The sequence below is a fragment of the Falco naumanni genome, chromosome 3, assembly GCF_017639655.2.
Source record: "Falco naumanni isolate bFalNau1 chromosome 3, bFalNau1.pat, whole genome shotgun sequence".
Classification (NCBI taxonomy): Eukaryota; Metazoa; Chordata; class Aves; order Falconiformes; family Falconidae; genus Falco; species Falco naumanni.
The window spans coordinates 17871728-17899602 of NC_054056.1; the positions used below are offsets into that span (position 1 = coordinate 17871728).

Genomic DNA, 27875 nt, shown 5'->3' on the forward strand with positions numbered 1-27875 from the left:
AGGTTGTTGCAACAAGTCCAAGCAGGAATCCCAGAAAGTCCAGGCAGACTCCAGAAAACCTATGTAGAAAGTCCAGAAGGTCCATATAGAAAGTCTGTGTAGAAACTCCAGAAGGTCCAAATCCCAAAGGTCCCCGTAGGAAGTCCATGAAGTCAGTGCAGACTCCCAAAAGTCTTTGCTGTAAGTCCAGAAAGTCCATGCAGAAGGTCCAGAAAGTTCTTTGAGACTTGGAAAATTCTCTGCTGAATGTCCAGCAAGTCCATTCAGAAAGCCCAGAAGCATGCCCATGCAGAAGGCCCAGGGAGTCTCTAGTGACTCCCAAAAATCTGCATAGATAGCCCAGGGAGTCCATGCAGACTTCAGGAACTGTGTCCAGGAGGTCCATGTGGAGGGTCCTGAAAGTCCACGCAGGCTCCACAAAGTACACATAAAATTCCAGGAGCTCCAAGCTCTTGGTGGTCTGCCACACCTTACGGCCAAGGAGTATTACCCCCACCCTGACCACGATGTCTCATCCCACCATGACCATGCAGTCCCATCCCACCATGGCCATGCAGTCCCATCCCACCATGACCACTCGGTCCCATCCCACCATGACCACGCAGTCCCATCCCACCATGACCACGCTGTCCCATCCCACCATGACCGTGGTGTCCTGTCCCTTTGACAGCTCTCTCCTGCCCAAAGAACAGCAATTACACCACGTGTGGCCCTGCCTGCCCCACCACCTGCAATGCCGCCGCAGTGCCCACTGAGTGCAACACCTTGGCTTGCGTGGAGACCTGTGAGTGTCACGAGGGCTTCGTGTTGGATGGCAACGAGTGCGTCCCCCAGAGCGAATGCGGCTGTGTCTTTGAGGGTCTCCTCCACAGCCTCCACGAGGAGTTTTGGGCAGACAACACCTGCACCAAACGTTGCATCTGTGACGAGCAACACCAGAAGGCCATATGCCACCAGGCCAGCTGCCACGCTGAGGAAGAGTGCCGGGTGGAGGATGGCATCCGGGGTTGCTACCCCAAGAGATATGGGACCTGTGCCGCAGTCGGTGCCACCCACTACAAAAGCTTTGACGGTGCCGAGTTCATCTTCCAGGGCACATGCATGTACCAGCTGACAGGGTTGTGCAAGAAGACCCAAGGTCTGGTGGACTTCCAGGTGCTGGTGCAGAATGGCCGCCATGATGCCCAACTTCTGGGCTCCATCACTCTCGTCTTGGTCAAAGTCTATGGCAAAAACATTGAGATCAGCCAGGAACACCCCGGCAAAATCATGGTGCGTTTAGCAAATATTTATCTAAATTTCCATGTTCTTCCCTTTGCTCCTCACCTCAAACCTCCTCATCCAATTTCTCCTCTTCCACCCCCTGTTTTGTAATCTAATTTCCATGTTCTTCGCTTTCTGCTCCTCATCCCAAACCTCCTCATCCCATTTCTCCTCTTCCTCCCTTTTTTTATCTAATTTCCATGTTCTTCCCTTTCTGCTCCTCATCCCAAACCTCCTCATCCCATTTCTCCTCTTCCACCCCGTTTTTTATCTAATTTCCATCTTCTTCACTTTCTGCTCCTCACCCCAACCTCCTCGTCCCATTTCTCCTGTTCCACCCTCACTCCTCTTTTTTTTAAATCTAATTTCTACGTTCTTCCCTTTCTGCTCCTCACCCCAAACCTCCTCATCCCATTTCTACTGGTCCACCCCTCGTTTTTTATCTAATTTCCACGTTCTTCACTTTCTGCTCCTCACCCCACACCTCCTCATCCCATTTCTCCTCTTCCACCCCCTGTTTTTTTCTAATTTCCATCTTCTTCACTTTCTGCTCCTCACCCTAACTTCCTCATCTCATTTCTCCTCTTCCACCCTCACTCCTCTGTTTTTTAGCTAAATTTCCATGTTCTTCACTTTCTGCTCCTCACCCCATTTCTTCTCTTCCACAATCACCCCTCTGTTTTTTTCTCAATGTTGAGTAACGCTGAGTATTTTCCTCCAACCACACCACTGAGATGATCCAGAGCTCCCAGATCTGTTTGCCCCACCAAGATGAGATTTAATTGACTAAACGTAAGGATCTCTACCTGAAGCTGGAGATCGCTGCATGATCGAACCTCCAGAGCCTCGGGCACCGTTCACCTCGAGGCTGGTGGCCAAAGGGTGTATTTGGGGCAGATGATTAAAACTGAAAAGGTTTCGTCTCCATAATTTATGTGCTTTGGTTGGAACAATTTTGGCAGTTGTGGCAGGAGACCAAGTTGCAGGTGGTGTGGAAACGTAATTTACCTTTACTATTAAGATATCAAATTTTAATTTTAATATTTTTTATTATTTTTTTTCTTTTGTCCCCAGATCAATGACCAGTTGGTCAACCTACCGTATCGCCACAAAGACTGGAAGATCTCCATCTACAGAGGTGGGCAGGAAGCGGTACTAGAGACGGACTTTGGCCTCACCGTCACCTACGACTGGCAAAGCCAAGTCACCGTGTCAGTGCCGGGCATTTACGGAAACGCCCTGTGTGGCCTCTGCGGGAACTACAACGGGGAGGTGGGTGATGATATGATGACGAAGAACAACCAAGTGATATCAAACCCGGACGCCTTCGGGCACAGCTGGAAGGTGACCGACAAACAGGGTTGCATCGAGCTGTCGAAGGTGACATGTCCTACCGCCACGGCAGGGACGAGTTGTGAGATCATCATGGAAGCGGATGGACCCTTCAGAGCTTGTCACGCTCAGGTGGACGCCATCACATACTTCCAAGCCTGCACTCATGATTCCTGCCTCTTCCCGGACCAGGAAGATGTGATATGCCAGATTATCGCCCGTTACACCGCTGCCTGCCAGGCTGCTGGCGTCACTGTCGAGAAATGGAGGACAGATGGTTTCTGCAGTAAGTTGGGCTAATTGGAGGAGGGGGGGGGTGGCCTCCTGAGGGGTCACAAGCATCCAAGGGAACCCTAATCCTCAGCTAAACCCACGTAGGGACAAACCGGCAGTGGGAATCATCTCACTTCACGGTGCCTTATCCCACCCGAAGCCTTGGTCAGTCCCATCCTCTCTGTTCATGGCCAAGGCCCACAAACCCTTCCAAGGAACGAGATGTCTCATCCAGCTACGATGGGTCGAATAATTTAGCCCCATTAAGCATCGATTTCTTCTCATCGGCTCAAAACAAGAGGGCCAATCACCTGGATCACTCACAGGGCGAAACACACGAGATGCACCAAAAAAGTTCTAAATGGAGAGGAACCCTGCCTGAACCTTGATGAGGGACCAAACACGGGAGAGATTCTGTTGCTTGAGGGAACGTCCTCATGGTGGGATGGTCACCTGCATATGGTGAACCTCATCGCTGGGCACAATTGTGCCCCTTAATGGCAGGAAAATTGCAGGATGCAGCTTGTAATGTCCTTGCTCCTAACGACTCCCCTTGTCTTGCGGCAGGTATTTCATGTCCTGCCCACAGCCACTACGAGATCTGCGCCCAGGACTGCAGCACGACTTGCAGCAGTGTCTACGCCCCCATGAAGTGCTCACAGCAGTGCAGGGAGGGCTGCGTGTGCGAGAAGGAGTTCGTGTTCAGTGGCGATGAGTGCATCCCCATGTCCCAGTGTGGCTGCCTGCATCAGGGCTTCTACTACAAGGTGGAGGAGACCTTCTTCCCCACCAAGCAGGAGAAATGCCACTGCCGGGTTGGTGGCACCGTGGAATGCGAGGAAGTTTCTTGCCCTGGCAGTGCTGAAGGCAAAGTTGTTGATGGTGTCTTACAATGCCCATCGGCTGAGCTCGGGGTCTGCGTGGCCACCGGTGACCACAACTATCTCTCCTTCGATGGGGTGGCTTTCAACATCTCAGGCACCTGCTCCTACATCCTCACAGAGACCTGCGGTGCAGACGATATTGAACCGTTTGTTGTGAAAATCAAGAAGGATGCCCGGCAGAAGAGGAAGGTCTCTGGCATCCAAGCGTTGTCCCTTGAAGTCTATGGGCTCACACTGACCTTGACGAAAGGCAAGACGGGAGCTGTCATGGTAAGGCTTCATGGTCCACCTCTTTCTGGGTGCAAGCACGCCAGTGGCAAAGTCTATGGGCTCATGTTGAGGCAAGAAGGATGTGGTCTCGGCAGGTCCACATGTGGTGGCCCACCTCTTCTAGGGTGCAACCATGCTGATGTCAAAGTCTACAGGCTCATGTTGACTTTGCCATGAGGTGAGAGGGACATGGTCTCAGCAGGTCCATGCACGGTGGCCCACCTCTTCTAGGGTGCAATCATGCTGATGTCAAGAGTCTATGGGCTCCTGTTGACCTTGACACAAGGCGAGGTGGGAACCACCACAGCCAATCTGTGCTTTGGGGTCCATCTCTTGGAGTGCAAACGTTTTGGTGATGCCTACAGGCTCGCATTGACCTTGGTGTGAGGCAACAAGGGACCTGTTGTGGTGGGTCATGAGCCACAGCTGGACCCCTTTGTGGTGGCAAGTGTGCCAGTGTCAAGGTCTACAGGCTCATGTTGACTTGGGTGTGAAGCAAGAGCTGCACGGTCACAGTCATGTTTTGTGGTCCACCTCTTTGCGGTTGCAAGCACAGCATCCCAAAAAATTATTTTCCTGGGTGGAGGGGAGACCTCACCCCTGTCTCCAAGACAAAGCCATGCTCATCCCCACTTTGCCTTCCAGTTTCAAAGTGGGAGCCATAAATTCATTAACAGGTCTCTTGGAAGGTGTTTCTCCCCCGTGTTTTTTGCTCCTACCTCCTTAGCCTTCTCCTCCTAGCATCCCTGAGGCTCATTGGAGGATTTCTTTCTCCCTGTCCCAGGTGAACTCCATATCCTACCACCTCCCGGCCATCCTGAACGAGGGGCAGGTCCAGGTGCACCAACACGGGACAGGCGTCCTGCTTCAGACTGACTTCGGCCTCGTCCTACGCTATGACTTCCACCACCACGTGACTGTCACAGTCCCTCAGGGCTACCAGGGCTACCTTTGCGGGCTCTGTGGCAACTACAACGGGCAACTCAATGATGATTTCCTCCTCCCCAGTGGCCAAAATGCCCCTGACATGAAAGCCTTTGGCTCTGCCTGGAAAATGCCTGATGTGCCTTGCAGCGATGACTGCTCCAGGGATGACTGCCCTGCCTGCACGGTGCAGAAGCAGGTGGTCCTCCAGGAACCAAACTACTGCGGCATCCTCACGGTCCCAAAGGGCCCCTTCGACTCCTGCCACAATATCATTGACCCAACCCTCTATTTCCAAGCCTGCCTCCACGACCTCTGCCTCACTGAAGGGGACACCCATGTCCTCTCCCAGAGCATCCAGAGCTATGCCACCGCTTGCCAAGACGCCGGCGTCATCATCGACGCTTGGAGAAGACCGCCTTTCCGTCGTAAGTGGGGGTTGCGGGTGGGGAACCTCCTCTTTGGCTGGGAAGTTGCACCTCGTTAGAATTAATTAGGGAAAATAGGCCAGGCTTTAGAATTTATTTGGAAGGGGCGTTGGGGCCAGGTGTCTGTGGTGACCACCTTCGGTGCAAAGGGTGATGAAAACACTGCTGTGGGGTGGGGAGGGCGATGGTGGCGTGCAAATAATCGCAACCAGGAAAAGCCAACGCAAGGAGGCGTGTTTTTGGTGGTGTTGGGGGATAAAGGAGGAAAGCCAACGCAAGAGCCAAGTGGGTGTGTTGTCATCAGTGTTTTGGACAAGCAGAAGACAATGCCGGTGTCAACCACAGGAGCCTTTTTGATCGCATTTGCGGCGAGTGGGAAAAGTCAACAGAAGCACCAACCAGGCGCATGTTTATTGGTGTGGGGTGTGGGCGGGAAGAGCTGGCACAAAGGAAAATTCATCTCGTTGACACCTGATTTGGCTGGTCCCACTCCTTCTCCAACCTTGGGCTGGCACCGCTTTTCCACCCAACGTTCAGCCTTGGGTTTCTTGTCCTTTTCCTTCCAGCCCTCAGCTGTCCGGCCAACAGCAGCTACTCCCTCTGCTCCAACCTCTGCATCAACAGCTGCGCAGGGCTGGTAGATGCCTCCAAATGCCCCAAAACCTGCGTCGAAGGCTGCCGCTGTGATGAAGGGCTCGTCTTTGACGGGCAAAGCTGCGTTTCTGAGGACAAATGTGGAGGTTTTGTGGATGGGAGATACTACAAGGTAACGATCTCCTGAGTTTAGTTTAGGTTTATTGGGTTTTTTAAAATATTTTCCTCCTGCCTGCCCTTCAGCACATCGCTCTAAAGGGGATGCATCTGCAGCCCAAAGCTCCTTGCAGAAACAAAACAAAAACTCCCCTCTGCCGAGAGATTTTGGGGTTACCTACGAAGAAATTTGGGGCATTTCCATCTCTCTTATCACTTGGCGTAACAGTGCTAGCGCTGATGAGGATGCTCAGATAGTAGCCATGCTTTCCACAGCTGAAGGTGCTAAATAACAACATAATTTTCCTTCAGAGGAGGTGGAAGAGGGCAAAGGGATGGTTGGGGGTTTTTTTCCTGCATTTTTTTTTTCATGCAACAAAAGCAACAAATTCCTCAATATGCCATTTGCTTTTTCTCCCCTTCCACAATTTTTTACGGATTTACATGCCACACAGTTTGCTCTTCCCACTGTAATGCTTCGCAACCTCTTGCCCCACAGCCCTATGAAACAGTCTTGAAGGACAACTGCCAGCAGCGCTGCATGTTTGTCCCCAGCAAAGGCTTGTCCTGCAGCAGCCATAGCTGCACCAACGACGAATCTTGTGAAATCCGGGATGGGATCTTGGGTTGCTTCAATCAAAGTAAGGAAAGATGGGGTTGCTTGAGCGGAAAAAAAAGAAATCAAAAGGGATCTTGAAGCCAGAGCAGATCCTGCAGCTGGGCTGGGTGTTTAATTTTGAGGTGCAAACCCTCCAGCAAGGGGAGACAGAGGTGAGAGATCCCTCCTCCAACCCTGAGAAGGGGCCAGGGATGTGGTGGGAAAAATTTGGAGGAGCAAAGTGCTTCAGAAAAGCCACCCCTTGGCTTTGCATTCACTCACGTGTCCTGGTTGAACCGTGGTTGTATCTGGTTCTTGAAGGATGCATGGGAGCTAGGGTAAGGATGAACCCAACCTCAAGATGTTTTTCCAAGGAATGGAGAGGGAAAAGACAGCTGAAAAGGGGAAAATTGGATTCAGTCATGGATTATTGTTGCTCTGATTTATGTCTTGGAGCCACCAATCTCCTGCCAAAGCCCAAGGGGGAGCAGAGGACACTTGGTGGAACCTCAGCCCTGGTGAAGATGCTTGGCTTGCAGGGATGGCATGGGATGTGCCCCTCACCAGGACACCTCCCATGGTTTCTCCCATAGTTTCTCCTCTTTCCAGACCCCTGCAAAGCCCTTCAGTGCCGGCCCAAGGAGAGGTGTAAGGTGAAGGACGGCCAAGTCAAGTGTGTCCCATCCCAGGTCAACACTTGCTGGGCTTGGGGCGACCCCCACTACCGCACCTTCGATGGGCTCGATTTTGACTTCCAAGGCACCTGCACCTACACCATGGCTGAATCCTGTGGGAACGACACCACACTGGTGCCCTTCAAGGTGGAGGGCAAGAATAACATCCGTGGTGGGGTGAAATCCGTCTCCTATGTCAGCTTGGCTAACATCAAGGTCTACGGCCAAGAGATCTCCATCCGCCAGAAGGAAGTTGGCAAAGTCAGGGTGAGTTGGCCCAAAATGGAGGGGAAATTGGTCTTTTCCCACCTCTTTTCTCACCCATCTCTTCCCTACCTCCTTTTTTATCCCTCTCCTCTGCCACGTCCAACACCTCTTCCTGCTCCGTCAGGGCCACCAGTAGTTTTGGCTGAATCGGTCAAACTGGAACGTGGATTTTGGAAGTGCTGGGATACGCTGGGAATATGCTGCCTTGCATGGGGCTACCTGAGGTGGTTTTCTGCCTCTTGGGGAAGCCCAAACCGCCAAAGGTGGCTGCAGTAGATCTCCAAGAAACCTCAAAGTGGGTGGGACCACCCCCCTGGGAGGTTTGTGGTGGCAGCCAGTGCAGGCGAGGTGGGTAAGGCAAAAGCAAAGCCTGATGCAGGCAGTGATGTTGACGCAGGCAGTGATGTTGACGCAGGCAGTGATGTCGATACAGGCAGTGATATCATGAAACTGGGGAGGTTTTGACACACAGAAGCTCCTGACAAGGGTTGTCCCCAAGTGTGGATCTTGCCCAGAGAGCGCAGAGCTCATGGTTGCATGCTGCAATGGTGGCAGCTCCCTGCAGTGGGTGATTGCACATTGTAGCAGTGCCGCAGCAGCAACTGCCTGCTGCAGCGGGTGACTGCGTGCTGTGGTAGTGCTGCAAGACTTACTGCACACCCTAGTGAATGGTTGCATGCTGCAGAAGTTGCTTGCACGCTGCAGCAGATGGTTGCATGCTGCAGCAGGCAGTTATGCTCCTTGACACCGCTTGCACACCATGGTGGGCTGGGATGCTATTGCATTGCACCCTGCAGCATGCACGTAAGCAGGGATTCCATGTCCCCAGCCTTGCTGCAGCAGGTTGCAGGCTGCAGTAGAAATTGCACACTGCAGCATTGCTGGGGGGGGGGCGGGGAGTTACGTGCCACTGTATCACTGCAATGGGGCATTGTGTGCCGTAGTGGGCAGCTGCGGAAAGACATTGCACGCCGCTGTGAAGTGGTTGCATGCCGCTGTGTCCCCACGGCAAGGCAGCTGTGTGCTGCAGCACCCCACTAGCGATTGACTGCTGCAGCGAGCGACTGCACACCACAGCAAAGGGGTGGCACACAGCAGGGAGCAGCGGCTGCAGAGGCAATTGCATGCCGCAGCGAGGGGGTTGTGTGCGGCAGTGAGCAGTGGCAGCAGAAGTGGTTGCACACTGCAGCAACGGTATGGCACACAGCAGCAAGCAGTGGCTGCAGAAGCGATTGCATGCCACAGCAAGGGGGTTGTGCATGGCAGGGAGCAATGACAGCAGAAGCAATTGCATGATGCAGCAAGGGCATTGCACACAGCAGGGAGCAATGGCAGCAAAAGCAGTTGCATGCTGCAGTGAGGGGGTTGCACATAGCAGGGAGCAGTGGCTGCAGAAGCAATTGCACACTGCAGCAACGGGATGGCACACAGCAGTGAGCAGTGGCTGCAGATGTGATTGCACACCACAGCAAGGGGGTTGTGCATGGCAGTGAGCAATGGCAGCAGAAGCGATTGCACGCTGCAGTGACAGGATGGCAGGCAGCAGCAAGCAATGGCAGCAGAAGCGGTTGCACGCCGCAGTGAGGGTGTTGCAGACCCCGAGACCACACGGGTGCACGTGCTCAGCGCTCACATTCGCTGCTCCCCACTGGCAGGTGAATGGAGTGGTGACGCTGCTCCCAGTGGTCCTGGAGAATGAGAAGGTGCGGGTCTTCCAGAGTGGGCTCAGCGCGGTGCTGGATACGGACTTTGGGCTCCGGGTGACGTACGACTGGAACTGGCACCTAATCATTGACCTCCCCAGCAGCTACTACAAACATACCTGCGGCCTCTGCGGCAACTACAACCTCAAGCCTGAGGATGACGTCCCCCAGGGTGGCGGTGACCTCACCGCCGTGCTGGCCTGGGCTGAAGGCTGGAAAGTTCCAGACGATGACGATCCGTTTTGCTGGGATTATTGTGAAGGCACCTGCCCGGTGTGCGAGGAGGAGAAGAGGGAGCTGTATGGCGGCAACCAGTACTGCGGCCTCATCAAAAAAACCTTCCAGGGGCCCTTCCAGGCTTGCCATGACATCGTCAAGCCCAAAGATTTCTACCGCAACTGCCTCTATGACGTGTGCATGAGTGACGGGGCGAAGCAAATCCTCTGCCAGGTGCTGGAGGCTTACGCATCCACCTGCAAGAAGCACGGGGTTGTCGTGCATGACTGGAGGACACCCTCAGGCTGCCGTAAGCGATGGGTTTCCTTCTTGCTCTGCGTGGTGGGGCGTTTTCTTTGGCAGAGAAAGGGAACATCCAGAACAGGATCAGGCATGGGAAGCGCTTGGGGTTATTTGCACAGAGGAGCGTCCAGCTCCAGGGTGTTGCACGTCGATTTACTCGGTGCGTTAACATGGTGCAACATCCAATCGGGGGGGGGTAGGGGGTGTTGCATGCAAAGCACTTGGTGCGTTCACACAGTGCAATATCCATCTCCCAGACACTGCACACCATGCGTTCAATGCGCTTCTCTCCATGCAAGACCCAGTCCCCGCGGTGTTGCATGCCAAGCGCCCAGCACTTTCGCGCAGTGCAAATTCCATCCCTGGTGCATGAGCTCTTCGTAGCACCCACGTGCTGCTGCTGCTGCTGCATTTCCCCCTCTAATTCGCCCCATTGCCTCCCCACAGCATTACCCTGCCCCCAAAACAGCCACTACGAAGCCTGTGGCAATGCCTGCCCAGCCACGTGCACCAACCGAGACGCGCCTACCAACTGCATCCAACCCTGTGTAGAGACATGTGCCTGCAACGAGGGCTACGTCCTCAGTGGTGGCCAGTGTGTGGCCATGGCCAGCTGCGGCTGCACCCGTGATGGCCGCTACTACCGCCCCGGTGAAGAGTTTTGGGGTGATGAGTCCTGCCATTCTTGGTGCAAGTGTGACCCAGATTTGGGCATGGTGGTGTGCAAGGAAACCAGGTGCAAGGCAGACGAGACATGCACCGTGGTGAATGGCGTGCGGCGGTGTGTGGCCAAGACCCGCTCAATCTGCGTGGCCACTGGTGACCCCCATTACACCACCTTCGATGGGCGGCGCTATGATTTCATGGGCACCTGCATCTACCAGTTGGCTGCTCTCTGCTCTGACGACCCCACCCTTGTCCCCTTCACTGTCACTGTACAGAACAACAACCGGGGCAGCCACGTGGTCTCCTACACCAAGGAGGTCACCTTGAATGTCTACAACATGACCCTCAGCCTCAGCCAGATGCACCCCCAGAAGCTCCAGGTAGGGGAAGGTGAGGGGCTGGTGAGTTGCAAGGTCATTGCAAGGCATCTGGGTGGGCTGCATGGTCCTCGTATGGTGTTTGGGTGGGTGACAAGGTCATGCATGGCAGCAGGTTGGGTTGCAAGGGGATCGCGTGGCATCCTGGTGAGTGGCAAGGTCGTTGCAAGGCATCTGGGCGAGTTGCAAAGTTGTTGCATGGTGTCTGGATGGGCTGCACAGTTGTGACGTGACATTTGGGTGGGCTGCAAGCACTTTGCATGGAGCCAGGGTAGGTTGCGAGCTCGTCATGTGATGTTCAGGTGGGCTGCAAGCTGATGGCCTGATGCCTGGTTGGTTTGCGAGGTCATTGCTTGGCATTTGGGTGGATTTCGAGGTTGTTTGGCATACAGCTGAGTTGCAAGCTGGGTGCATGACCTCTTGGTGTGCTTCAAAGTCCTTGTGTCGTGTGTTTGTGGGCTTCAGAGTCCTTGTGAGGTGTGTTTGTGGGCTTCAAAGTCCTTGTGTGGTGTCTTGGTGGGCTTCAAAGTCCTTGCATGACATCACACAACCTGTGATTCCCTTCCAGGTCAACGGGATCCTGATGGACCTGCCCTTCAGCCATGGCAATAAGCTCCACGCCTACCTCAGAGGCGTCCACGGCTTCATCAAGACCGACTTTGATGTCATCGTCACCTTCGACTGGTACAGCTACGCCAGGGTCATCCTCCCCAGCACCTACTCTCAGGCTGTCTGTGGCCTCTGCGGCAACGCCAACGGCGACCCCCAGGATGACTTCGTGTTGCCCAGTGGGCAGCTGGCTGCCGACGAAATCCAATTTGCCGACTCCTGGAAAGTGGCCGACGTCCCCGGTTGCCAGGCCGGTTGCACCGAGAATTGCGAAGTTTGCACCGAAGCGCAGAAACGCACCTACCAGGGTGACAAACACTGCGGGATCCTGATAAAGAAGCGGGGACCCTTCGCTGCCTGCCACGACGCCATCAACCCAGCCCCCTACTTCAATGATTGTCTCTTTGACGCTTGCATCTACAAGGGGCATCAGGACATTGTCTGCCAGGCCATCAGCGCCTACGTCACCGCCTGCCAGAGCCAGGGCATCCGCATCAAGCAGTGGCGCACTGCCATCTTCTGCAGTACGCAGGGTTCAGGGCGGGGGGGGGGGCTGAGGGTTGCAGGTGCCGGTGCAGGCAGTGTATTGCACGCATGGAGGTGTTTGCAGTATTGCACGCACAGAGGTGTTTGCTGTATTGCATGTGCGTAGGCAGTTGGTGTATTGCACACACAGAGGCAGTCGGTGTATTGCATGTACTGAGGCACTCGGTGTATTGCATGCACAGAGGCGGTCAGGGTATTGCACACATGGAGGCAGTGAGTGTATTGCATGCACAGCAGTGGTGTATTGCATGCACAGAGGCAATCAGGGTATTGCACACACGGAGGCATTTGCTGTATTGCATGTGCATAGGCAGTTGGTGTATGGCACGTACTGAGGTGGTCGGTGTATTGCACACGCAGAGGCGTTTGCTGTATTGCATGTGCAGAGGTATTTGCTGTATTGCACACGCAGAGGCAACCGGAGTGTATTGCACGCGTGGAGGCATTTTCTGTATTGCACGCATGGAGGCAGTCAGGGTATTGCCCGCATGACACTTCTGCAGCCCTCAGACCCTGATTTCTCTTCTCCCTAGGTCCCATCTGCCCCCCGAACCAGCACTACGAGCTCTGCGGCCCACCCTGCCCCGCCACCTGCCGCGGGCAGCGAGAGGCGGAAGAATGCGACGACCCCCACCGTTGCACTGAAGGCTGCTTCTGCAACGAGGGCTTCTTCCTCAGTGGTGACACCTGCGTCACCTTGCCCCACTGCGGCTGCTTGCACCAGGGGCGCTACTACAAGACGGGTGAGGAGTTTTACTCCTGCCCCAACTGCAGCGAGCGTTGCACTTGCAAAGCCAATGGGGCAGTGGAATGCCGACCGCAGGGCTGTGCAGCCGGCGAGGTGTGTGCGGTGCAGGATGGGGTGCAGGGCTGCTACTCCCACGAGTGCGGCCTCTGCCAAGTGCTGGGGGCCGTTTCCTACCGCACCTTCGACGGGCATTCACTGAGTTTCGCCGGCACCTGCACCTACACGCTGGCAGCCGTTGAGGCTACCGGCCCCAGCGACACACTGATGCCCTTCAAGGTGGAGGTGGAGAAGGAGAGCGGCCAGGGGGCACCCATCATCCGCCAGCTGCTGGTCACCGTGCGTGGTGTCACCGTGGGCATGGCCAGGGGCACCTCGTGGGAGGTGACGGTGAGTGGGGCTGCTTCAGGGGGCAAAAACCATTGGGGAGGGGGGCAAAAACCACATGGGGGTGCAAAGCAGGGCATGCAAACGCATCTTTAGCTTGCAGATGGTCTCCTGGGGTGCACAGCAAGGGGTGCGAGCCCTGCTTTGGGGTGCAAAAACCTCTTTGGGGTGCAAGCTCTGCCTTGGGGTGTAAACCTTTACTTTGGGGTGCAAAATCTTTACTTTGAGGTGCAAAAATCTTTAATGTGGGGTACAAAAATCTTTACTTTGGGGTGCAAAAATCTTTACTTTTGGGTGCAAGCCTTTCTTTGGGGTGCAAAACCCACTTCGGGGTGCAAAGCAGGGCATGCAAACACCTCTTTAGTTTGCAGATGCTCTCCTGGGGTGCACAGCGAGGGGTGCAAGCCTTGCTTTGGGGTGCAAAAACCTCTTTAGGGTGCAAACCTTTCCTTTGGGGTGCAAAAATCCTTTGCTGTGCAAAAATCTTTGCTTTGGGGTGCAAAAACCTTTCCCTTGGGGTGCAAGCCCTGCTTTGGGGTGCAAATCTTTCCTTTGGGGTGCAAACCTTTACTTTAGGGTGCAAAACCTTAACTTCAGGGTAGAAAACCCACTTTGGGGTGCAAAGCAGGGCATGCAAACATCTCTTTAGCTTGCAGATGCTCTCCTGGGGTGCACAGTGAGGGGTGCAAGCCCTGCTTTAGGGTGCAAACCTTTCCTTTGGGGTGCAAAAATCCTTTGCTGTGCAAAAATCTTTGCTTTGGGGTGCAAAAACCTTTCCCTTGGGGTGCAAGCCCTGCTTTGGGGTGCAAAAACCACTTTTGGTTGCAAAGTGGGGCATGCAGACCCTGCTTGGGGGCACACACACACCCCCGCTTCCCCCTGAATGTATTTATTTATTGAATAATTAATCAGTTCATCCCCCCTCCCCCCCCTGCAGGTGGACGGCGAGCAGCACCTTCTGCCACTGACGCTGGCCGAGGGCGCTGTGACGGTGTCCCAGGAGGGTGCCCACCGGGTGCTGCGGGTGCGCGACGGCCTCAAGCTCCTCTACGACGGTGATGCCTATGCACTGCTCACCATCCCCGATGCCTACCGCCAGCGCACCACTGGCCTCTGCGGCAACTTCAACAGCGATGCCAGCGATGACCTCAGTGCCCCCCAAGAGCTGGGGGATGCCTGGGGCACCCTCACAGACACCTGCACCCACGGCTCCCCTCCCCCCACCTGCCCTTCTGACCTCCTGGGACCCTGCGCCTTGCTGACCGAGCCGACAGGACCCTTTGCTGGGTGCCACGCGGTGGTGACACCGCAGGAGTACCTGGAGGGCTGCAAGCAGGAGCAGTGCACACAAGGCACCAAGGCGCTGTGCCACAGCCTGCAGGCCTACGCCGCTGCTTGCCAGGCCGCCGGCGGGCAGCTGCAAGAGTGGCGGGAGGCTGCCAACTGCCGTGAGTTGAGGGGGGAGCAGGGGGGGCATGTGCCGCGTTGGCAGTTCAGCAAGGGAAAACTGGCTGCATGCGGTGGGTTGGCAGTTCTGCAAAAAGAAAGAGATTGCATGCACCACATTTGCATTCCCACAAGGAAAAAGTGGTTGCATGCAGCCACTGCAGCGGTTGCATGCAGTGGGTTTGCAGTTCTGCAAGGAAAAGCAATTGCATGCAGCAGGTTTGAATTTCCACAAGGAAAAAGCAGCTGCATGCAGTGGGCTTGCAGTTCTGCACGGGAGCAGTGCTTGCATGCGGTGGGTTTGCAGTTTTGCAAGAGAAAAAGCAGTTGCATGCAGCAGGTTTGCATTCCCACAAGGCAAAAGCAGTTACATGCAGCAGGTTTGCAGTTCTGCAAGAGAAAAAGTAGTTCCATGCACCAGGGTTGCATTCTCACAAGGAAAAAGTGGTTGCATGCAGCAGGGTTGCATTTCTACAAGGGAAAGCAGCAGCTGCATGCAGTGAGTTTGCATTTCTTCAAGGAAAAGTGATTGCATGCAGCAGGTTTGCAGTTCTGCAAGGGGAAAAAAAGCGGTTGCATGCACCTGGTTTGCATTTCCGCAAAGGAAAAGTGGTTGCATGTAGCACATTTGCATTTCTGCCAGGAAAAGCAGTTGCATGCAGCTGCTTTGCATTTTTGCAAGGGAAAAGCGGTTGCATGCAGCGGGTTTGCAGTCCTGCAAAGGAGCCACAGATGCCTGCAGCTGCTCTTTACTTTTGCAGACTTGGAAGGTGGAAAAGCAGCTGTGCGCAGCTGTGCCTTGATTTTCAGTTCTCGGCCTGGTTCTGCAAATTTTACCCGGGGGGGGGGGCATCCCCTGCATGCAAAACGTTGCATTTTTTTGCAAGAAGCAAGAGTTTCACCAGTTCGATGGGCGCATTTTTTGCAAGGGGAGGCACTTTGCATGCAGCACCTGCCCCAGGGCGCTATTCCCTCTTGCCACGAGTCCTGCTGAGGGCTTTTTCCTGGGAAAAGGAGAAACTAAAGGAATAAACCTGCTGTTTTACCCCTCCCCCCCCCCCGCAGCCCTCTCCTGCCCACCCAACAGCCACTATGAGCTCTGCACCCGCAGCTGTGACCATGCCTGCGCCAGCGTCTTGGGCAGTGCCCCATGCACTGCCAAGTGCTTCGAAGGCTGCCAGTGTGACAGCGGCTTCCTCTTCAACGGCAACGAGTGTGTTGTGCCCGAGGCCTGCGGCTGCATGCACCATGGCCGCTACTTCAAGGTGGGTGCTGCGGGGGAGGGTTGCACCCGTGAGGTGTGAGCACGGCACCCTTGCACGCCCCGCAGGTGCTTGCACCCTTGCAAGGGGAGTGTTGCACTCTTGCACACTCTGTGGGTGTTTACACCCTTGCAAAAAGGGAGTGTTACAACCTTGCACACTCTGTGGGTGCTTGCACCCTTGAGAAAGGGGAGTGTTGCACCCTTGCATGCCCCAGGGTGCTTGCACCCTTGCAAAATGGGAGTGTTGCACCTTTGCATGCCCCACAGGTGTTTGCACCCTTGCAAAAAGGGAGTGTTGCACCCTAGCACACCCCAGGGTGCTTGCACCCTTGCAAGGGGAGTGTTGCACCCTTGCATGCCCCATGGGTGTTTGCACCCTTGCAGGGCGAGTGTTGCACCCGTGCACACCCCAGGGTGCTTGCACCCTTGCGTGCCCCATGGGTGCTTTCACCCTTGTGAGAGGAGCATTGCATTCTTGCACACGCAGCATTTCTGCACGCATGCAATGCTTGCAAGGTGCACATGTGTTGCACACAGAGCTTCTGCACGTGTGCAATGCTTGCAAGGTGCACATGGGTTGCATGCAGCATTTCTACACATTTGCAAGGAGCACACAAGTTGCACACAGCCTTTCTGCTTGCAATGCTTGCAGTGCTTGCAAGGAGCACACAGGTTGCACGCAGCGTTTCTGCTTGCAATGCTTGCGATGCTTGCAATGCTTGCAAGGAGCACACAGGTTGCATGCGGTGGTTCTTCCCAGATTTTGCCATCTTTGCACGGGGACACCAGTCGCAGATGCTGTCCCTGCCTGTCTCGCCTCACAGATCGCCCAGACCGTCCTCTCCCCTGACTGCAGCAAGCGCTGCAGATGCCAGGCGGCAGGTGGCATGCAGTGCCAGGAGGCCGGTTGCCCCTTTGGCAAAGTCTGTGGCATGAGGAACGGTGTCCGCACCTGCGTGGAGCAACTGGGACGTTGCCTTTTGGCCCCCGCCACCCACTTCGTCTCCTTCGATGGAGCCACCGGCACCACCGTGGCCACCGGCATCTATGTGGCATCCACCTTGTGTGACCCTCACGATGCCGCTTGGTTCCGGCTCTTGGCAGATGTTGGGGAGAAGGGGGAGCGGCCAGCTGTGGCGGCCCTGCATCTCTTCAGCTCCAAGGCCTTCGTCACCATCAAGAGGGACCAGAAGGTCTGGGTAGGTCACCCCCATCCTGCTGCCACCCAGAATGTCCCCCCTGCCCTTTGCGCTCACCAACATCCACGTGGTTTCCACCAAAATCCATGGTTGCCACCAAAATCCATGTGGTTTCCACCAAAATCCACAAGGTTTCCACCAAAATCCAGGTGGTTTCCACCAAAATCCAAGTGGTTTCCACCAAAATCCATGGTTGCCACCAAAATCCACGCATTTTCCACCAACATCCATGTGGTTTCCACCAAAATCCATGTGGTTTCCACCAAAATCCACAAGGTTTCCACCAAAATCCAAGTGGTTGCCACCAAAATCCATGGTTGCCACCAAAATCCACGCATTTGCCACCAAAATCCACGCATTTTCCACCAACATCCATGCGGTTTCCACAAAAATCTACATGGTTTCCACCAACATCCACGTGGTTTCCACCAATATGTTGCAAGGTCCATGGGTGGTGTTGTCCTCCTTGCCATCATCACCAGCTGGCCAAAACTCTTGGCCCGTCCCTTCATTTGGACTCAATTTACCCTTTTCCCACCAATTTCCCGCAAGGGAAGGACCTGCCTGCGTTGTCCCTCCTCCCACCGTCCCCTCCACATCTCCCCGCAACCACCCGACCCTTCGTTTTCCTTCAAATGGCCTTTTTTTCCCAAAAAATTCCACCTAAGCGAAGGCTACGAAGATGCCACCTTCATCCCAATGTCAGCACAAGATCTCCCGTTGACCCATCCCTTCGTTTTAACCCAGCTCCCTGTTTTTCCCCGCAATTCCTTCCATGGGGAGCATCCACCTCTGCTTTTCTTCATCCCATCCCCAAACCATCTCCACTCATCGAGCCTTTCCTTCATTTGGACCAAACCAGCCCTTTTTTCCAGCTGTGGGCCACCCATGGGTGCTGTCCTCCATCCCACCCTCACCAAGAGATGTTGGCGCATCTCCTCAGCCATTTAAATTGACCCAAATTTCCTCTTTTCCTGGGTAATTTCACCTCAAGGAAGCACCCATGGGTGCCTACCTTCACACAAGACCCCCTCTCCCACCTCCACATGGGGATCCCAAATGGCCAGATCCCCATCCTGATCCCCAGCAGGATGGAATCCCACCGGATCAACCCTGGCTGCCCATCTCCATCCCACCTTCTGCCCTTTCAGGGCGCTTCGCCCCATCCTTACGATGGTGGGACTTCACCCCATGTTGGGTTCCACCACCCTGGAGAAGGACAGTGGTGGAGAAATGACCCAGGTCCTGGTGGTTTCATCCTGATTTATATTTTATTTTGATATTATTTATTTATTGAAATATTTGTTGCGTTGTATAGAGGCAGAATCACCCTCTTGGTGTCTTCTCCAGGTCAACGGGGTCCCAGCCAACCTCCCTGTTGACATCCCCACCATGGTGACCATCACCGAGGATGAAGGCACCATCTGGGTCACCCTCCAACCCAAAGTCATCATCGGCCTCAGCCCCGATGGCGAGATGATGATGAAGGTGGGGCAGAACCTGAGCAAACGCCTTTGTGGCCTCTGCGGTGACTACGACAGGGACGCAGCCAACGACCTCCGAGGACCCGACGGGAAATTGCTGAGGGACGTGGTGGCAGTGGCCAAGGCTTGGAGAGCACCCGACTTCACCAACGTGAGTGTCACCAGGTCTTCGTTGGGGGGATAGTTGGAATCTTTCATCTCCTCCCTCCGTCTTGGTTGTATCCCCCGTGGTCCTTGGTGCCACCACCGTGAAGAATCCTCCATCAGTTGGTCCCATTCCTTGGTATGACCCAAAATTTCCTCCCCTTTCCCCCCCCCAGTAATTTCATCCAAGGAGTGTCCTTCACCCCCATCAGCAGACCTTCACCCATCACCCCATCCCATCCGATGAACCCAAATCCCCCTTTTTTCCCCCCGTTTCATACCAGAGAAGCCCCCTAGGTGCCACCTTCATCCCCAAGAGCTCCTCATTTTCATCACTTGCCCAAAAAAAGGGGAGGGGGGAGGGGGAAGCTGGGAAAAGGGGGGATTAACCTTCACTTTCCCCTTTTTCCACCCAGTGATGCAGAAAAATGGGATAATCTGGAGATCATCACAGGGAAAATGAAGGAGACAGCTGGAAAAAAAGGGAGATTTGGGGTTTTTTTCCCAAAATTTGAGGGGTTTCCCCCCCAAAAAAAAATCACAAAAAAAATAAAGAAGCCACCACGGGGTTTATTTTGCAATAAAATCGTTGGCACCAAGGAAAGGTGTCGTGGAGGCGTGAGGGTGGGGGTGTCCCGGATGCCTGGGGGCGTGGGGGTGGGGTGGGGGTGGGGGAGGGGTGTTTCCCGGACGCCTGCGTCCCCTGCCAGCCCTGCCCTGCCGCAGGCGGGTGGTTTTTTGTCCCCCCCCTGACCCGTTTCAGTCAATATTTCCCGTCACGGCTCTGCCCATCCACACCTGGGTCCCCCTGGGGGGGGGGCGGGGGGGGAGTGGAGTGGAGGGGGGGAGGGGGGGCACCCGGATGTCTTGGTGCTGGGGGCGGGGGTGGGGAGGGGGGGTGGAGCGGAGGAGGATCCCGGGGGGGAGGGGGGGGAGGGTGGCGTTCCTGGAAACCTGGGTTCCCAGTCCTTCCTAGTACACCCCACTTCCCCCCCCTCAAAAAAAAAAAAATTCCAGTCTCCTCCAGTTTATCCCAATCCCCTCCATATGCCCCCTCCAGTGCATCCCAGCCCCCTCCATGTCTTCCCCCATATGTCCCCATGTCCCCACTCCCCCCAGTATGTCCCACTCCCCCCAAATGTGTCCCCCAGTTCATTCCATGGTCTCACCAGTTTCCCCCAGCATGCCCCCCCTCCATTGTCCCCACTCCCTCCCAGTGCATTCCAGTCCTCCCCTAGTCTGCCCTGCAGTGTCCCCCATCCCTCCCAGTGCATTCCAGTTCACTCCAAGGTCTCTCCAGTCTCCCCCAGTATGCCCCCGCCCAGTGTCCGCAGTCCATCCCAGTGCATTCCAGTCTCCCCCAGTATGCCCTCCTCCCTCAGTGTCCACAGTCCATCCCAGTGCATTCCAGTTCACTCCAGGGTCCCTCCAGTCTCCCCCAGTATGCCCTCCTCCTCCAGTGTCCGCAGTCCATCCCAGTGCATTTCAGTTCACAGTCTCTCCAGTCTCCCCCAATATGCCCCCCCAGTGTCCCAAATCCCTCCCAGTGCATTCCAGTCCTCCCTCAGTATCCCCCCAAGTGTTCCAAATCCCTCCCAGTTTGTCCCAATGCATCCCAGTGTCCCCCCCAGCATGCCCAAGTACCCCTCAGTGTCCCCCTACAAGAGCCCATGGTCCATTCCAGTCCCCCAGTGGACAGAGGAGGAAGCGCCCGAGGCCTGGGGAGGTGCCACCTGGGGGGGAGGGGTCACCCCCCCCCACCCCCCCCCACCCCCCCAGGCCTGTCCCCTCCCTGGAGATAAAACGGCTCTGGCCACATCCCAGACACTGACCGGCACCATGGGACCCTGGTGAGGGGGGACACTGAGGACAGGAGGGGGGACATGGGGGCATGGAGCTACATGGAGGGACATGTGGATATGGGGGGACATGAGAAGGAGCTGGGGACATGGGGGCGTGGTAGGACATGGGGACATTGAGGAGTGGGGACATGAGAAGGAGTTGGGGACATGGGGACATGGTAGGACATGGGGACATTGAGGAATAGGGACATGGTAGGACATGGTAGGACATGGGGGGCATTGAGGGATGGGGAAGTGAGAAGAAGCTGGGGATATGGGGACGTGGTAGGACATGTGGGGCGTTGAGGGGTGGGGATATGACAAGAAGCTGGGGACATGGGGACGTGGTAGGACATGGAGGGTGCTGAGGGGTGGGGACATGGGACATGGGGGGCATGGAAGATATTGGGGGATATGGGGAACACCTGGACACATGGGTATGGGGGACATTGAGGGACATGGTGGTCATGGGGACATGGAGGGGCATGGGGACATTTGGACAGGGACATGCAAGGGATGCACAGGGACATGCACAGGGAGAGGGGACATGCAGGGGACACAACGAGAGACACCCATAGGGAGGGGTGGGCATGGGGACAGCGGCACCCATGGGGACAGGAATGGGCATGGGACGTCTGGAGGGGACAGGGACGCAGAGGAGACCCGTGTATGGGGACATGGAGGGGTGGAGGCACAAATGGATGGGTGAAGGATGGGTGAGTGGGTGAAAGACGGAAGGATGGGTGAAGGGTGGAAGGATGGGTGAAGAATGGGTGGGTGAAGGACAGAAGGATGGGTGAAGGATGGGTGGGTGCAGGACAGATGGACAGGTGAAGGACGGAAGGATGGGTGAAGGACAGAGAGATGAGTGAAGGATGGGTGGGTGAAGGATGGCTGGATGAATGAAGCACGCCTCCCCCCCTCTCTCCCCCAGGCCTGGGCAGATGAAGGCTCTCCCCATCCTCCTCCTTCTCCTCCTCCTCCTGGGCCACACAGGTGAGCGGGGCCCCCTGGGGACATGGGGGACACCCATAAGATCCTCGGGTGACTCAGGGATCCATGGGGTCATGGTGAGGGGGGGAGGTGCACCCATGGGACCCCTGGGTGACTTGGGGACACTATGGGGACACTCATGTGAGTGGGGACATGGGGAAGGCACCATGGGTGTCACCTGTCTCCTCGTCACCCAGCGCACCCCTCAGCCCCATGAGGGCCATCACGGGGGGCAGCTGGGGGGCGGGGGGTGGGGCGTGGAGGAAGAAGGGGCTCAGACCTGGTTTAGGGGGGTCCTAGGCCCATACTGGGAGGTTCTGAGGTGACAATGGGAGATCCCAGGCCCCTACTGGGAGGTCCTATGCCCATACTGGGAGGTTCTGAGGTGACACTGGGAGGTCCCAGGCCACTGCTGGGGGTCCTACACCCATACTGGGAGGTTCTGAGGTGATAACTGGAGTCCCATGTCCCTACTGGGAGGTCCTAGGCCCATACTCAGAGGTTCTCGGGTGACACTGGGAGGTCCCAGTCCCACCCCAGGATATCCCTGGCACATACTGGGAGATCCCAGGCCCCTACTGGGAGGTCCTGTACCCATACTGGAAGGCTCTGGGTGATACTGGAGTCCCAGGCCCCTACTGGCGCGTCCTAGGCCCATACTGGGAGGTTCTGGGGTGACAATGGGAGATCCCAGGCCCCTACTGGGAGGTCCTATGCCCATACTGGGAGGTTCTGAGGTGACACTGGGAGGTCCCGGGCCACTACTGGGGGTCCTGCACCCATACTAGGAGGTTCTGAGGTGATAACTGGAGTCCCAGGCCCATAATGGGAGGTCCTAGGCCCATACTGGGGGGGTTCTAGGCCCATACTGGGAGATTCTGAGGCGACACTGGGAGGTCCCAGTCCCATCCCAGGATATCCCTGGCACATACTAGGAGATCCCAGGCCCCTACTGGGAGGTCCTAGGCCCATACTGGGAGGTTCTGAGGTGACACTGGGAGGTCCCAGGCCCCTACTGGGGGTCCTGCACCCATACTAGGAGGTTCTGAGGTGACACTGGGAGGTCTCAGGCCCCTACTGGTGTGTCCTAGGCCCATCCTGGGAGGTTCTGGGATGATACTGGAGTCCCGGTTCCCTACTGGTGGGTCCTGGGCCCATACTCGGAGGTTCTGAGGTGACACTGGGAAGCCCCTGTCCCACCCCAGGATATCCCTGGCACATGCTGGGAGATCCCAGGCCCCTACTGGAAGGTCCTGCACCCATACTGGGAGGTTCTGGGGTGATACTGGAGTCCCAGGCCCCTACTGCTACGTCCTAGGCCCCTAATGGGAGATCCCAGGGTGACACTGGGGGTCCTAAGCCCATACTGGAAGGTCCCCCCAGCTTTATACTGGAAGGTCACCCCCAGGCCCACCATACTGGAAGGTCCCCCCAAGGTCCATACTGGAAGGTCCCCCAGATCCATACTGGAAGGTCACACCCAGGACCACCATACTGGAAGGTCCCCAGGGGTCCATACTGGAAGGTCCCCCAGATCCACCATACTGGAAGGTCCCCTGCAAGGTCCATACTGGCAGGTACCCAAGGTCCATACTGGAAGGTTCCCCAGTTCCATACTGGAAGGTCCCACCCAGGACCACCATACTGGAAGGTCCCCAGGGGTCCATACTGGAAGGTCCCCCAGATCCATACTGGAAGGTCCCCAGAGGTCCATACTGGAAGGTTCCCCCCAGGATCACCATACTGGAAGGTTCCTCAGGTCCATACTGGAAGGTCCCCCAGATCCATACTGGAAGGTCCACCAGTGTCATGGGGGAGGTTCTAGGCCACCATGTGGGTCCCAGACCCTCCGCGTGGGGGTCCCAACCCCCCCGCCATGGCTCCTTGGTGGCCACCCCTAGGTGGGCTGCTCTACCCCTTCGGGCCAGCGGCTGGGGACGAGGCCACCCCCCGGGAAGACGATGGGATGAGCCCTGAGATCCAGCTCTGGCCGCCCTTCTCCTTCTACGGACGCTCCCACCACTCGCTCTATGTGGGTGCTGGGCCCCATGGCGGGCGGGGGGGAGGGGATGATGTGGGTGGGGGTCCTCAGGGTGCTATGGGGTGTGGACACCATGGGGGGGGAACCTGAGTTGGGGATGTCATGGGTTGGGGACACCATGAGTTTGGGCCACTGTAGTTGAAGACATAAAGTGTTGGAAGTACCATGGTTGGGGAGCACCGTGGGGTTGGGGCCACCACGGGTTTGGGGCCACCACGGGTTGGGCCCACCACAGGTTTGGTGCCACCATGGGTTTGGGGCCACCATGGGTTAGGTGCCACCATGGGTTTGGGGTCACCATGAGTTTGGGGCCACCACAGGTTGGGGGCCACCACAGGGTTGGGGCTACTATGGGGTTGGAGCCACTATAGGTTGAGGTACCGTGGTTGGGGGCCACCATGGGTTTGGGGCCACCATGGGTTTGGGGCCACCACAGTTATGGGGCCACCATGGGGTTGGGGCCATGACGGGTTTGGGACCACCATGTGTTGGACCCACTATAGGTGGAGGTACCCTGGCTGGGGGTGACCACAGGTTTGGGGACACCATGGGTTTGGGGCCATTATAGGTGGAGGGACACTGGCTGGGGGGCACCACGGGTTTGGGTCCTCCATGGGTTTGGGGCCACCATGGGTTTGGGGCCACCACAGTTGGGGGTCAGCATGGTTGAGGTCACCATGGTTGGCGATGCCATGACTATGCTCACCATGGTTGAAGACACATCCCTGGTTGGAGGCCATCACTGTTGGTGCCACCCTGGATGAAGGCCACCCCAGGTGGTGGCCATGTACCACGGGTGGGTCACCATGGGGGGGTGGTTCCTTCCTCCAGGTGAACAACAACGGAGTCGTGTCCTTCGGGACCGGAGTCCCGGAATTCACTCCGGAGCCCTTCCCGCTACCAGGCCACCGCCCCTTCGTGGCTCCGTACTGGGCCGATGTGGACACCAGACTGGGAGGAGATGTCTTCTACCGGCAAAGCCAGGAGCCGGAGCTGCTGGCCCGCTTGGCTCGTGACCTCACCCCAGCTGTGACCTCCTCTGAGCCCACCCCCAAGCCCACCTGGGCTTTCGTGGCCACCTGGTACCGTGTCTCCTTCTTCGGAGCTGCCTCCAAGAAGGTAGGAGGAGGAGGACCACAGCAATGGGTCACGGTGACGCGGTGACACCGTGGTGACGTTCCTCCTTCCCCTCTCCCACCCACCCCCCAGGTGAACACCTTCCAGGCTGTGTTGGCCACTGATGGGGCCACATCCTTTGTCATGCTGAATTACGGGGACCTCCAGTGGACCACGGGACTGGCCAACGACGGCAACGCCTACAGCGGCCTGGGGGGCACGCCAGCACAGGTGGGCACTGGGGACACTGGGGGGACTGAGGGCACTGGGAATACTGGGGGCACTGAGGACACTGGGGGCATGCCAGAACAGGTGTGCGTGCGCTGGGGGGCACTGGGGGAACTGGGGACACTGGGGGTGCTGGTGATACCGGGGGCGCTGGGGGGCACACCTGGACAGATGGGCACTGGGAGTGCTGGGGGCGCAGGTGGGTGCTGGGGATTCTGGGGATATTGGGGGTGTTGGGGGCACTGGGGGCACAGATGGGCACTGGGGATACTGGGGATACTGGGGGCACTGAGGACACTGGGGGCATGCCGGAACAAGTGTGCGCTGGGGGGTGCTGGGGGAACTGGGGGCACTGGGGGTGCTGGGGGCACTGGTGGGCACTGGGAGTGCTGGGGACACTGGGGTCCCCACCACAGGACCGGGGCCACCCACCTGGGTGGGAGGAGTTCAGGAGATTTGAGGGGGAACTGGGGGAATTGGAGAGAACTAGGGGGGATTTGGGAGGGAATTGGGGGGATTTGGGGGGGGGGGATTCATGGATTTGGGGGGAATTAAGGGGATTTGGGGTGAAATTAAGGGGATTTGGGGCAGAATTATGGGGATTTGTGCAGAATTAAGGGATTTGTGTTGAAATTTAGGGGATTTGGGGCAGAATTAGGAGAATTTGGGCAGAATTGCAGGGATTTGGGGTGGAATTAAGGTATTTGGGCAGAATTAAGGGATTTGGGGTGGAATTTAGAGGATTTGTGCTGGAATTAAGGGAATTTGTGGCAGAATTACAAGAATTTGGGCAGATTTAAGGGGATTTGAGGTGGAATTAAGGGGGTTTTGGGGTAAAATTAAGGGGATTTGCGGCAGAATTAAGGGATGTGGGGTGGAATTAAGGGGATTTGGGGCAGAATTATGGGGATTTGGGGCAGAATTAAGGTATTTGTGTTGAAATTTAGGGGATTTGGGGTGAAATTAAGGGTTTTGGCGTGGAATTAAGGGGATTTGGGGCAGAATTAAGGGGATTTGGGGTGAAATTAAGGGATTTGGGGTGAAATTAAGAGAATTGGGGCAGAACTGGGGGGATTTGGGGCAGAGCCATGCTTCCCCAGCCCCCAGTAGCTCCTGTCACCCCCCGGGCGGACCCTCTCCCCCCCCCCCAGGCTGGGTTCAACAGCGGGGACGACCTGCACTACTACAACATCCCGGGGGTCGCGCTCACCCGCTGTCCTGCGCGTGGGGCACCGGAGCAACGTGGGGGTCCCGGGGCGCTGGATATTCCGCGTGGACGTGTTCACTGCCACCGAGGGCCCCCCTGCCCCCCCCCGAGACCCCCACCCCCTCGCCCTCACCATCCCCCACCCTGCGCCGGACCACCGAGGAGAGGGTGTACATCTGCGGGTCATGATAGGGACCTCTTGGGGGGTGGGGGAGGGGACACTGGCGTTCCCCCACGGGTTTGGGGGCCCGGGGTGTGTGGGGGGGGGGAGATGTGGCGGTTGGGGACAGCTAGGTCCCCTAATGCCCCTCCCCCACCCACCCTGGAAGTACCATTAAAGCCTCTCCAAGCACTGCAGATGGGCAGCAACACGCGTGTCAGCTGTGTCACGCGTGTCCCCATCCTCCCCTGCAGCCCTGAAGGGGGGAGGACATGGGTGGCAAAGTTGGGGGGGGGTCAACGGTTGTCAGCGTGGGGTGACACCGCCTGGCTCTGATGCCACCCAGGCCTGGTGCCAACGGGTGGAGAAGTGATGGGGGGGGGGGGGGGGGCACCCCCACCCTTTCCCTCCCCCCACCCGCGTGCACACCGGGACACCCAGTGACTTGGGGGACACCGACAGCTGGTGACACCCAGTGACCCCCCCAGGAACACCCAGGTCCCCTATGGGGGGGGGGGGGGACACGCAGATGCCTGGGGAGGGAGGGGCACCCAGATGCCGGGGGGTGGGGGGTGGGGGTGGGCAGGGAGGGGGCGGGGCAGAGCCAACAGCCAGCTGTCATCCCCGGTCGTTCTGTCCCTGTCTGTCCGTCCGTCCCGTCCCCTCCCCCCCCCCCCCCCCCCCGCACCCGCTCAGGAATGTGTCACCCCTCCCCCCACCCAGAGGGGTCCCAGCAATCCGGGTGCCCCCCCCCCCACACACACACCCCGGACAAGCCTCAATGGGCCCCTTGTGGGGTGGCAGCTGGGGTCAAGCAGGGTCAAGGTCAAACGGGGGGCCCAGGCATGGGGGTGGGGAGGGGCACGAGGTGGGGGGGGCTGGCGCGCGGAGGAGAACAAGGCTCCATTGAACCCATCCCCCATCCGAGGGGGGCGGGATCCAGGCGTCGGGGGGGGGGGGGGGGGGGGCAGGACACAGCCCCCATTGAGCACCCAAGGGGGGGGAGGGGCACAGGTTCAGAGGGGGGAGGGGCAGGCATCCAGGCGGGGGGGGGAGAGGGGGGGCACACAGGACCTGGGGGGGAGCACAGGGTCCGGGGGGGGGGTGGTGGTCACAGGTGCAGAGGAGGGGGGGGGTCAGGTCCGGGATGGGGGGGAGGGGAGGAATCCAGGTGGGGGCGGCCACGGGGGGACCCAGGCCTTCAGGTTGGGGGGGGGGCTGGTATCCAGGCGGGGGGGGGCACAGGGTCCATGGGGGGGGGGAGGGGGTGTCACAGGTCTGGGGGGGTGTCATAGGGTCCGTGGTTAGGGGTCACAGGTTCTGCTGGGGGGGGTCACAAGGTCCATAGAGGGGAGTGTCACAGGGTCCATGGGGGGGGTCACAGGTCGGGGGGGGGCGGTCACAGGTCTGGGGGGGTCACAGGGTCCGGGAGGGGGCCCCACCCCCACGGAGCACCCCAGGGACCAGGCAGGGTAAGGAGCAGGGGGGGGTGGGGGGCTGGGTGCGGCTCCTGGCACCTGTGGCACCTCCCCCCTCC

General features: G+C 57.3%; 2 protein-coding genes across 2 annotated transcripts in view; both read left to right on the plus strand.

Annotated features, from left to right (window-relative positions):
* The window catches only part of LOC121084741 (Fc fragment of IgG binding protein), a 28162-nt gene extending 8882 nt beyond the window's left edge, over positions 1-19280 (plus strand). Inside the window, exons 6-21 of the mRNA XM_040586630.1 lie at positions 671-1272; positions 2338-2881; positions 3436-4022; positions 4807-5374; positions 5941-6140; positions 6624-6765; positions 7332-7663; positions 9319-9892; positions 10333-10931; positions 11497-12061; positions 12617-13218; positions 14153-14663; positions 15727-15926; positions 16750-17124; positions 18475-18759; positions 19169-19280. Coding sequence (XP_040442564.1) covers positions 671-1272; positions 2338-2881; positions 3436-4022; positions 4807-5374; positions 5941-6140; positions 6624-6765; positions 7332-7663; positions 9319-9892; positions 10333-10931; positions 11497-12061; positions 12617-13218; positions 14153-14663; positions 15727-15926; positions 16750-17124; positions 18475-18759; positions 19169-19171 — 6689 coding nt within the window. The 3' untranslated portion in view covers positions 19172-19280. The remainder of the gene's footprint in view (positions 1-670; positions 1273-2337; positions 2882-3435; positions 4023-4806; positions 5375-5940; positions 6141-6623; positions 6766-7331; positions 7664-9318; positions 9893-10332; positions 10932-11496; positions 12062-12616; positions 13219-14152; positions 14664-15726; positions 15927-16749; positions 17125-18474; positions 18760-19168) is intronic.
* A 4182-nt stretch (positions 19281-23462) lies between these two features.
* On the plus strand, positions 23463-26367 carry LOC121084354 (sushi, nidogen and EGF-like domain-containing protein 1). Its single transcript, XM_040585714.1, has 5 exons — positions 23463-23618; positions 24459-24746; positions 24837-25055; positions 26123-26191; positions 26290-26367. Exons 1-5 carry the CDS (start codon positions 23463-23465, stop codon positions 26365-26367), a joined length of 810 nt encoding a protein of 269 aa, XP_040441648.1.
* The last annotated feature ends 1508 nt before the right edge of the window (positions 26368-27875 follow it).